We start from the raw sequence: 12,500 nt of genomic DNA on the forward strand, positions 1-12,500 counted from the left end.
TACTACATAGAGTGAGTACTACATAGAGTGGGTACTACATAGAGTGGGTACTGCATAGAGTGAGTACTACATAGAGTGAGTACTGCATAGAGTGGGTACTACATAGAGTGGGTACTGCAGAGAGTGGGTATTACATAGAGTGGGTATTATATAGAGTGGGTATTATATAGAGTGGGTACTGCATAGAGTGAGTACTACATAGAGTGGGTACTGCATAGAGTGGGTATTACATAGAGTGGGTACTGCATAGAGTGGGTATTATATAGAGTGAGTACTACATAGAGTGGGTACTACATAGAGTGGGTACTGCATAGAGTGGGTATTATATAGAGTGGGTACTGCAGAGAGGGGTTTGTACATATATACTGAAGACAGTAGTGTATGGCAGTATATATTTCATCAGGATATCATATAGTATTAGGTGGAGATGTGGGATATATGAGGGATAACACCGTCATACAAAAGCTGAGCTGACATGCCACACCCTCCATTACAGTAATTACTGTATGGAACAGTACACAGTAAATCCTTCAGAAGGTGGAATTGATACATGGGACATTTACTAAAGGCTGGGTATTTGCCAGGGAGGCGAAGATATGATATTCTCACGATGCTTAGCTGGCATTCCGATATGTATTACGATTCTCTCGATTCTCACAATTCTATATCGATTGTGATTTGCTACAGGGATTTTACTGTGAATCGATACAGGGATTTTACTGTGAATCGATACAGGGATTTTACTGTGATTTGATACAAGGATTTTACTGTGATTCGATGCAGGGATTTTACTGTGATTCGATACAGGGATTTTTACCTTGATTCGCTACAGGGATTTTACTGTGATTCGATACAGGGGTTTTACTGTGAATCGATACAGGGATTTTACTGTGAATCGATACAGGGATTTTACTGTGATTTGATACAGCTATTTTACTGTGAATCGATACAGGGATTTTACTGTGATTCGATGGTCCAGACATATTGCTCACCACATGTCTGCTGCGGAGGGACAAGACAGCTGTGACAAAGCAAGTTCTGATCAGTCATGGAAATGAAAACTAATTGTCTCCCTGATGGAGAACAAGCTATGAAGGGGAACTGTAGGACAGGTGTACTGTAGGACAGGTGAACTGTAGGACAGGTCCCTTGTAGGACAGGTGTCCTGTAGGACAGGACTGTAAGGGGAAGATGACAGACAGGTGAACTGTAGGAAAGGTAAACTGTAGGACAGGTAAATATGACAGACAGATGAACTGTAGGACAGGTGAGGTGACAGACAGGTGAACTGTAGGACAGGTAAACTGTAGGACAGGACTGTAAGGGGAAGATGACAGACAGGTGAACTGTAGGACAGGTGAATGGTGACAGACAGGTGAACTGTAGGACAGGTGAATGGTGACAGACAGGTGAACTGTTGGACAGGACTGTAAGGGGAAGATGACAGACAGGTGAACTGTAGGACAGGTTAGGGTGACAGACAGGTGAACTGTAGGACAGGTGTAGGTGACAGATAGGTGAACCGTAGGACAGGACTGTATAGTCATCAAAGGGTGGAGGTGTACAGGAAATATGTGACTACACTCCCATGCAGCCTGAGGGGACAGACGCTGTAAATTATATCCTTAGATCTTTATTAGTTTTATGTTATATTTTATTTCATCATTCATTGCGCCCAACTAGCTCCACCCTCCCTTTCCCCGTTAGGCAAGGCCGCATGACGCACCTGTGGGCAGGTGCTTCGGCTGCGTACAAAGGGGATCGGTGATTGCCGGTGATGGGGTCAGGGTGTGATGGGGTCAGGGGTGATGGGGTCAGGGAGGGGGTGATGGGGTCAGAGGACGATGGGGTCAGGGAGGGGGTGGTGGGGTCAGGGTGCGATGGAGTCAGGAGGTGATGGGGTCAGGGGTGATGGGGTCAGGGGGCGATGGGGTCAAGGGGCGATGTGGTCAGGGAGGGGGTGGTGGGGTCAGGAGGCGATGGGATCAGGGTGTGATGGAGTCAGGTGGCGATGGGGTCAGGGTGTGATGGGGTCAGGAGGTGATGGGGCCAGGGTGTGATGGGGTCAGGAGGTGATGGGGCCAGGGTGTGATGGGGTCAGGAGGTGATGGGGTCAGAGTGTGATGGGGTCAGGGTGTGATGGGGTCAGGAGGTGATGGGGCCAGGGTGTGATGGGGTCAGGGTGTGATGGGGTCAGGGTGTGATGGGGTCAGGAGGTGATGGGGTCAGGGTGTGATGGGGTCAGGGTGTGATGGGGTCAGGGTGTGATGGGGTCAGGAGGTGATGGGGTCAGGGTGTGATGGGCCAGGGTGTGATGGGCCAGGGTGTGATGGGGTCAGAGGACGATGGGGTCAGGTTGTGATGGGGCCAGGGGGCGATGGGGTCAGGGTGTGATGGGGTCAGGGTGTGATGGGGTCAGGGTGTGATGGGGTCAGGAGGTGATGGGGTCAGGGTGTGATGGGGTCAGGGGGCGATGGGGTCAGGTTATGATGGGGTCAGGGTGTGATGGGCCAGGTAGCGATGGGGCCAGGTTGTGATGGAGTCAGGGGACGATGGAGTCAGAGTTGGGAAGCGAGATATTCCTAAACTTCAAAATCCACAATTACACCTTACCTCACATCCAAAACCTAATGTCAGTACCCAGAACCAAATCTCCCGCATGATGAGACTTTCCACAACTACAACTGGTGGATTTGCTGGTAGTTATATATATATATATATATGCCATTTAGCAGACGCTTTTATCCAAAGCAACTTACAGTCATATGTGCATACATTCTACGTATGGGTGGTCCCGGGGATCGAACCCACTACCCTTGCGTTACAAGCGCCATGCTCTACCAACTGAGCTACAGAAGGACCACTGAGTAATAAGCACAAACACGAGGTTTGTACGGTTCAGTTCAGGATTCGAGGGATATAATAAGGCACGTTGATGTTTTGTGGAATTCATCCAAGCAGCATGACTGTGGACTTATTTGGCAGTTATGAATGTTGGAATGAAGGACACAAAACAGATGTTGTGGAGTTCAGAGTTTAAGGTTATTTTTATGTTCTGCTTAAATCGTCTGGATTGTGAAGTTACGAATCAGTTACGAATCAGTTACGAATCAGTTACGAATCAGTTACGAATCAGTTACGAATCAGTTACGAATCAGTTACGAATCAGTTACGAATCAGGAGTAACACGGAGGTTATAGAGTTCAGGTCTTGAGGGATATACATTGAGACGTTTTGATGTTGTGTTCTGCTGTGCCAGACTTTCTCTAAAGCTTTCCCAAAGATTTCAATATAAAGGTTCAAATCAAATCAAATCAAATGTTATTTGTCACAGGTGTAGACCTTACCGTGAAATGCTTACTTACAAGCCCTTAACAATTGATCAACGTATACACTATATATTAAAAAGTATGTGGACCCCTCTTTAAATGAGTGGCTTCGGTGTATACAATCGAGTGCAATAGCCCTGCAATCTCCATAGACAAACAATGGCAGTAGAATGGCTTCACTGAACAGCTCAGTGAATTTCAACATGATACCGTCATAGGATGCCACCATCACAACAAGTCAGATCCTCAAATTTCTGCCCTGCTACAACTGTAAGTACTGTTATTGTGAAGTGGAAACACGTCTAGGAGCAACAACGGCTCAGCCGCAAAGTGGTAGGCCACACAAACTTGCAGAACAGAGTGCGAAGTGTGTAACAATCGTCTGTCCTCAGTTGTAACACTCACTACCAAGTTCTAAACTGCATCTGGAAAGCAACTTCAGCACAAGAACTGTACGTCTGGAGTTTAAAAAAAAAGGTTGTCCATGGCCAAGCAGCCGCACACAATCCTAAGATCTCCCTATACGTAATGCCAAGCGTCGGCTGGAGTGGTGTAAAGCTCGCCGCGACTGAACTATAGTAGTAGCGGAAATGCATTCTCTTGAGTGATGAATCATGTCTCACCATCTGGTAGTCCAACGAACGAATCTGGGTTTGGCGAATGCCAGGAGAACACTACCTGCCCCCAATGCATAGTGCCAGCTGTAAAGTTTGGTGGTGGAGGAATAATGGTCTGTGGCTGTTTTTCATGGTTCGGCCCCTTAGTTCCAGTGAAGGGAAATCTTAACGCTTCAGCAGACAATGACATTCTAGATTATTCTGTGCTTCCATCTTTGTTGCAACAGTTTGGGGAAGGACCTTTCCTGTTTCAGCATGACAATGTCCCCGTGCACAAAGCAAGGTCCATACAGAAATGGCTTATCAAGATCGGTATGGAACAACTTGACTGGCCTGCACAGAGCCCTGACCTCAACACCATCGAACACCTTTGGGATGAATTGGAATGTCATCTGCGAGCCAGGCCTGATATACCAAACATCAGACGATCGACCTCATTAATGCTCTTGTGGCTGAATGGAAGCAAGTCCCCACAGCAATGTTCCAACATCTAGTGGAAAGCCTTCCCAGAAGAGTGGAGACTGTTATAGCAGCAATGTTCCAACATCTAGTGGAAAGCCTTCCCAGAGGAGCTGAGGCTGTCATAGCAGCAATGTTCCAACATCTAGTGGAAAGCCTTCCCAGAGGATACGAGGCTGTCATAGCAGTAAAGGGTAGTAAAGGGACCAACTCCATATTAATGCTCATCGTTTTTGGAATGAGATGTTCTTTGGGTCATGTAGTGTATGTATGTCCTCCCTCCTTAAAACACATCAATAGGAATCAAAGAGAGCTCTTGTCATTACACGTGTCCCTATTGCCACCCCGTACACTGCCCTACTATGGGCCCTTGTCAAAAGTAGTGCAAGTAGTGCACTATATAGGGAATAGGGTGCAATTTGTTAAGCAGCCATTGTGTTCTAAACAATAAAACCCTTCTTCCTCTTCTCATATCGGCCGACACATCAGGTACCCGCTGGGCAGAACATTTTGTTTGAACGTTGAGCATTGGGCAATATTTGGTAGATACGTTGATCAATGACAATAATTGTACATTTGAATTCCATAAGGTGATTAGTTGTTGTTGTTGTTGTTGTTGTTGTTGTTGTTGTCGTCGTCGTTGTTGTTGTCGTCGTCGTCGTCGTTGTTGTTGTTGTTGTTGTTGTTGTTGTCGTTGTTGTTGTTGTTGTTGTTGTCGTCGTTGTTGTTGCTGTTGTTGTTGTTGTTGTTGTCTATCAACAATGACAAGCCACCGCGGTCTGACAACCTGGATGGAAAATTACTGACGATAATAGGGGACGATATTGCCACTCCTATTTACCATATCTTCAATTTAAGCCTACTAGAGAGTGTGTGCCCTCAGGCCTGGAAGGAAGCTAAAGTCATTCTGCTACCCAAGAATAGTAAAGACCTCTTTACTCGCTCAAATAATTGACCAATCAGCCTGTTACCAACCCTTAGTAAACTTTTGAAAGAAACTGTGTTTACTGTAAACAAATTGACAACAGTCTTTCAGCACGCTTATAGGGAAGGACATTCAACAAGCACAGCACTTACACAAATGACTGATGATTGGCTGAGAGAAATTTATGATAAAAATTATTGCAGGGGCTGTTTTGTTAGACTTCACTGTGGCTTTTGACATTATCGATCATAGTCTGCTGCTGAAAAAACGTATGTGTTATGACTTCACCTCCCCTCCTTCCTTGTTGATAAAGAGTTACCTCTCTACAGGAAAAAGAGGACCGAGCACGCCCCCATTCTCATCAATAGGGCTGCAGTGGAGTAGGTTGAGAGCTTCAAGTTCATTGGTGTCCACATCACCAGCAAACCAATATGGTCCAAGGACACCAAGACAGTCGTGCAGAGAGGCACGACAAAACCTATTCCCCCTCAGGAGACTGAAAAGATTTAGCATGTGTCCTCAGATTCTCAAAAGGTTCTACAGCTGCACCATCAAGAGCTTCCTGACTGGTTGCATTACTGCCTGGTACGGCAACTGCTCGGCCTCCGACCGCCAGACACTACAGAAGGTAGTGCGAACGGCCCAGTACATCACCGGGACCAAGCTTCTTGCCATCCAGGACCTCTATACCAGGCGGTGTCAGAGGAATGCCCTAAAAATTGTCAAAGTCCCCAGCCATCCTAGTCATAGACTGTTCTCTCTGCTACCGCACGGCAAGCGGTACCGGAGCACCAAGTCCAGGTCCAAGAGGCTTCTAAACAGCTTCTACCGGCAAGCCATAAGACCCCTGAACATCGACTCAACACCCCTGCTACTCTCTGTTGTTATCATCTATGCATAGTCACTTTAATAACTCTACCTACATGTACATAGTACCTCAAATAACCAGTGCCCCGGCACATTGACTCTGTACTGGTACCCCCCTGTATATAGCCTCCACATTGACTCTGTACTGGTACCCCCCTGTATATAGCCTCCACATTGACTCTGTACGGGTACCCCCCTGTATATAGCCTCCACATTGACTCTGTACTGGTACCCCCCTGTATATAGCCTCCACATTGACTCTGTATCGGTACCCCCTGTAGGTAGTGTCCACATTGACTCTGTACCGGTACCCCCTGTATATAACCTCCACATTGACTCTGTACCAGTACCCTCTGTATATAGTCTCCACATTGACTCTGTACTGTAATACCCTGTATATAGCCTCCACATTGACTCTGTACCGGTACCCCCTGTATATAGCCTCCACATTGACTCTGTACCGGTACCCCCTGTATATAGCCTCCACATTGACTCTGTACCGGTACCCCCTGTATATAGCCTCCACATTGACTCTTTACCGGTACCCCCTGTATATAACCTCCACATTGACTCTGTACTGGTATCCCCTGTATATAACCTCCACATTGACTCTGTACCGGTACCCCCTGTATATAGCCTCCACATTGACTCTGTACTGGTACCCCCCTGTATATAGCCTCCACATTGACTCTGTACCGGTACCCCCTGTATATAGCCTCCACATTGACTCTGTACTGGTACCCCCCTGTATATAGCCTCCACATTGACTCTGTACCGGTACCCCCTGTATATAGCCTCCACATTGACTCTTTACCGGTACCCCCTGTATATAACCTCCACATTGACTCTGTACCGGTACCCCCTGTATATAGTCTTGCTATTGTTAATTTACTGGTGCTCTTGAATTACTTGTTACTTTTAATTCTTATTCTTATTCATATTTTTTTAAACTATATTGTTGGAAAAGGACTTGCAAGTAAGCATTTCACTGTAAGGTCTACACCTGTTGTATTCGGAGCATGTGACTAATACAATTTGATTTGATTTGATACTCATACACAAACGTGCACATTGATTTTGTGTTGTAGATATGTGGTAGTGGAGTAGGGCCCTGAGGGCACGTGCGATAGTGTGTGTGAATTCTGTAATGAATGTATTGTAATGTTTTACATTTTTTTTATAACTGCCTTAATTTTGCCAGACCCCAGGAAGAGTAGTTACTACCTTGGCAGGAACTAATGGGGATCCATAATAAACCCCAGGAAGAGTAGCTGCTGCCTTGGCAGAAACAAGTGGGGATCCATAATAAACCCCAGGAAGAGTAGTTACTACCTTGGCAGGAACTAATGGGGATCCATAATAAACCCCAGGAAGAGTAGCTGCTGCCTTGGCAGAAACTAATGGGGATCCATAATAAACCCCAGGAAGAGTAGTTACTACCTTGGCAGAAACTAATGGGGATCCATAATAAACCCCAGGAAGAGTAGCTGCTGCCTTGGCAGAAACTAATGGGGATCCATAATAAATACCAATACAAAATACAAATAAAGTGTGTGTGTTTGGGGGTTGTAGGGGGTTATCAAAAACAACACTGTTCTTTGTGTCTGTGTGACTAGGATCTTGATTATCACGTTGAATGTGACTCAAGAGCACAGCAAGGCGAACCCCCATCACAATGGGGACAGACAAGTCTGAACAGGGATAGGACACACAGACACAGGTTTATCATGACAGACAGACAGACAGTCCCAGGGTGTTGTAGTACATTTGGTTGAGAAACCTGACCCTCATTGTCTAATATAATCCTTTATAGACTGAGACATGACCCTCCTTGTCTAATGTAATCCTTTATAGACTGAGACATGACCCTCCTTGTCTAATGTAATCCTTTATAGACTGAGACATGACAGGTGACAGTTGTAACACTTGAGACTGGAGTATAGATAAAGCATATATTCATTAATCCACATTAACCTTGTCAGCTCCCGAGTACAATACAACACTCTATGTCTCCCGTCACCACCAAGTCCGAGGGTAGAGATAAAGCTAAGAGTTGGCAAAGCTTTAGTCATTTAGTGACATTTCCTGAACTTAATGTTCTTAATGTCCTGACCGTTCTTTCCCCTGTAGGACAACACTGGGGTTATCCTCATGTTCACAACTCTTAATAAGGCTTTTCCTGCTTCCTTCCTTCACCCCTCTAGCCTTGATACAGCGTTGTGTGTGTGTGTGTGTGTGTGTGTGTGTGTGTGTGTGTGTGTGTGTGTGTGTGTGTGTGTGTGTGTGTGTGTGTGTGTGTGTGTGTGTGTGTGTGTGTGTGTGTGTGTGTGTGTGTGTGTGTGTGTGTGTGTGTGTGTGTGTGTGTGTGTGTGTGAACCCCTGGAGATCCTCAAGGAACGACTGCTAGACAATTGTTCATATTTGCACTTTCGGTTGGTTGAGCGGTTCTTGGAGGAACCTTTAATTATTCACCATAGCAACGGGTTCCTGGAAGAACCCTGGAGTGGAGGCGTGGCTTGGCAGGGGCTTTACGATAGATATATTTTTGGGCCACCCCATTAGAGTAAATGTCTGTTCTGTTGTATTGTTGAAGACTGATAGTTTTAGCGGAGACGTATTAGTTCCTCAAGGGTCTTTGGAATAGTTACCACTTTATAACCATATATAATTAACAATGTTAATATTATTCATATTATATTTAAGAATATGTAATATGCATAAATATTTTTAAAAATAGATATATTTGCAGTTTTCAATCTTAACATGATGAACGAGAATTACATTTACGCTAAAACAACTATCTGAAAGCCACGCCTCGAATAAACTGTGCCCCTCCAATCTGATATATATTCAATCTACAATATATTATTGAAAAGGTTCAAAAATGAAACCCATCTCATCACAAAAAAGGTACCGGTTTGAACGTTTTCAGAGGGATTCCTCAAGGAACCTACGTGAACAGGAAAGGTTCAGCTGGTGTGGTGAGACAAAAGGCCCCTCTACTTCTATTAGTGCAGACCTAGGAGCACTGGATGGCAAAGGCGTGGGCCGCGCTTCTTTCTGAACCCCCCCCCCGGGCAAGGCTCCATCCTCACTTCCTGCCATTCTACACATCAGTGAGTCAGAGAGGGTAGAAATGAATTCAGTTTACAGATGAATACTGATCATCTTCTTCTCCTGTCTTTCAGGTGGTAGTGTTCCAGACCCCCGGGGGACACAGGGCCAGCGGAGATCAGCCTCTCGAGACAACAGCAGCTTTACTCTACCCTGAATCCTACAGCACCATGTTTTACCAAACACTCATTCAATAGGGACTGGAGAGACAGATCACACAGACTAACAGTTGAAATATCACCCAGACTGGATAAACAACCTATTCCCCTTAACATAGACATTGTAATCTCCCCCCGAAACAACCTAAATAAACCAACTGAACTCTGCTGCCTGAGCCTCAGCTCTAACGGTAAGGTATGGTTATAATGATAATGTATGGATGTAATGATAATGTATGGATATAATGATAATGTATGGATATAATGGTAATGTATGGATATAATGATAATGTAAGGATATAATGGTAATGTATGGATATAATGGTAATGTGTGGATATAATGATAATGTATGGATATAATGATAATGTATGGGTATAATGGTAATGTATGGATATAATAATAATATATAATGGTAATGTATGGATATAATGATAATGTAATGATATAATGGTAATGTATGGATACAATGATAATGTATGGATATAATGATAATGTATGAATATAACGATAATGTATGGATATAATGATAATGTATGGATATAATGGTAATGTATGGATATAATGATAATGTATGGATATAATGATAATATGTGGCAATAATGATAATGTATGGATATAATGATAATGTATGGATATAATGATAATGTAAGTATATAATGGTAATGTATGGATATAATGGCAATGTGTGGATATAATTATAATGTATGGATATAATGGTAATGTATGTGTCTAATGGTAATGTATGGATATAATGATAATGTATGGATATAATGATAATGTAAGGATATAATGGTAATGTGTAGATATAATGATAATGTATGGATATAATGATAATGTGTGGATATAATGATAATGTATGGATATAATGATAATGTATGGGTATAATGGTAATGTATGGATATAATGGTAATGTAAGGATATAATGGTAATGTATGGAAATAATGATAATGTATGGATATAATGATAATGTATGGGTATAATGGTAATGTTTGGATATAATGGTAATGTATGGATATAATGGTAATGTGTGGATATAATGATAATGTATGGATATAATGGTAATGTTTGGATATAATGGTAATGTGTGGATATAATAACATCAAACAGGACTAAAATACAACTCCCTCCTCGTTGACTCCCTGCTCGACTCCCTCCTCGTCGACTCTCTGCTCGACTCCCTGCTTTACTCCCTCCTCGTCGACTCCCTGCTTGACTCCCTCCTCGTTGACTCCCTGCTCGACTCCCTGCTTGACTCCCTCCTCGTCGACTCCCTGCTCGACTCCCTCCTCGTTGACTCCCTCCTCGTCGACTCCCTGCTCGACTCCCTGCTTAACTCCCTCCTCGTCGACTCCCTGCTCGACTCCCTCCTCGTTGACTCCCTCCTCGTTGACTCCCTGCTCGACTCCCTGCTTGACTCCCTCCTCGTCGACTCCCTGCTCGACTCCCTGCTTAACTCCCTCCTCGTCGACTCCCTGCTCGACTCCCTCCTCGTTGACTCCCTGCTCGACTCCCTGCTTGACTCCCTCCTCGTCGACTCCCTGCTCGACTCCCTGCTCGACTCCCTCCTCAATGATTCTGTTTATAGAAGGTTTTCTGGGCTTAGCGTGTATACTTTAATGTATGTGACTCTCACACAGGAAGCCATCTGGATGAGATATCGGCCAGCGGAGCTCGGCGATCCTGACTGCTCTTAGCAGTGACCTTTCTAGAGTGAAATGGTGTTTCTCACTTCGTCCGAACCAAACAGCAGGACGCTTTGAAACATTTCCACCACTGTCACCCCCCTTCTCGTTGTTGTTGAGTAATGGTCTCGTTGTTGTTGAGTAATGGTCTTCCAAGATAAAGAGCTGCTCGCTTTCTCAACACGAAAAATTATCTGTCTAGTAGAGATTGCAATGCAGTCAACAGGCATGTTTTGGTGGCTGGACTAAGAAATAAAAACAAAAGAAAGATTTGAAAGAAAAAGGGGTGAGGAAGAGACGAGAAGCGTCTGGGTTTTTGGAGAAAGAAAAAGATTGAGAGGGAGGGAAGACAGACACAAACAGAAATAGGAATGTTTTATCAGTCTTTCTTCTTTAGCTGGAGATCTGCAGTAGAGCACATCGTTATTGTGAAAGCGTCTTGGCTGTGGTCCATGGGAACTGATCCAGAGTGCTCTGTGTCTGTGGAACTCCCAGCCTGCTTTAGTCTCCCGGGAGGTCCCTGATACTGTTTCTGGTAAGTCCTGAGTAATACTGTGTAGTAACAGTGTGTCAGAACCAGAGGAACAGCACACTTCTCCCGTCCGTCAGCCTCCCTCCCTGCAAGCTACAAGACTAAAGGAAACATTAAGGAGGATTACTACAGAAAGAGAAATGTCCAGCGGTAGGAGAAGCAATATGGACAGCTAAGATTCTCCTTATCCCCACTGGTGATTCCCTTTTTCTCTCCAAACGCTCCCCAAACGCTCCCCAAACGGTGTTCCTCAAACTGACATACAGACCAAGCCAGGCAGGGCTGCAGACAGTCTGGGTAGAAGAAGAGACAGAAACTGTGGAGCAAACCAGAGGAGAACAAGAGAGGCTCCAGAACTCCCCAGCAGAGCAGCAAAGCTCCCCCAGATCGAGGCACCTTCCTGGGGGTAGAGATGGAGACGGAGAGGGGTCATATGTCTGTGAGGAGGGGGGTAAGCTGGAGCCCAGGTGGGGGGAGGAAGTCCCTTCAGGGGGGCCAGGGCAGGGATGTGGACACCGGCAACAGAGAGAGCAATGCATCTTGGGAGAAGCGGGACAACAGAGGAATCAAAGGACAGGTGACATCGACCTCCACCAATCAGCTGGCTCGGAAAACCAGTAAGTTTGAAGTTTATTCTGTTTACATGGCTTTGGTTTCTAGTTAGTCTGTAGTTAGTCTGGCTTCTTATTGGATAACTTATCTGCTACAATGCAACAGCAGGAGCAAATGTGGAACATAATGGAACTACAGCGATGAGAATCTGAGATGCATTAGTTGAAATCAAGGACAAAGCGGTCCGTTTCAACGAACTGTTTT

The 12,500-nt window shown here is 44.8% G+C and overlaps 1 protein-coding gene across 3 annotated transcripts in view; it reads left to right on the top strand.

The window, feature by feature from the left end:
• The window catches only part of LOC123993759 (synaptopodin), a 49,273-nt gene that overhangs the window by 8,206 nt on the left and 28,567 nt on the right, over positions 1 to 12,500 (top strand). For 2 of the 3 annotated variants that reach the window (XM_046296232.1, XM_046296233.1), the window contains exons 2-3: positions 9,386 to 9,660; positions 11,108 to 12,301. In XM_046296232.1, the coding sequence (XP_046152188.1) occupies positions 12,097 to 12,301 (205 nt within the window). In that variant the 5' untranslated portion in view covers positions 9,386 to 9,660; positions 11,108 to 12,096. Of the gene's footprint in view, positions 1 to 9,385; positions 9,666 to 11,107; positions 12,302 to 12,500 lie in introns of all 3 variants that reach the window. The other variant, XM_046296235.1, reaches the window with a different exon arrangement.

Source organism: Oncorhynchus gorbuscha, linkage group LG13 (assembly GCF_021184085.1).
Source record: "Oncorhynchus gorbuscha isolate QuinsamMale2020 ecotype Even-year linkage group LG13, OgorEven_v1.0, whole genome shotgun sequence".
NCBI lineage: Eukaryota > Metazoa > Chordata > Actinopteri > Salmoniformes > Salmonidae > Oncorhynchus > Oncorhynchus gorbuscha.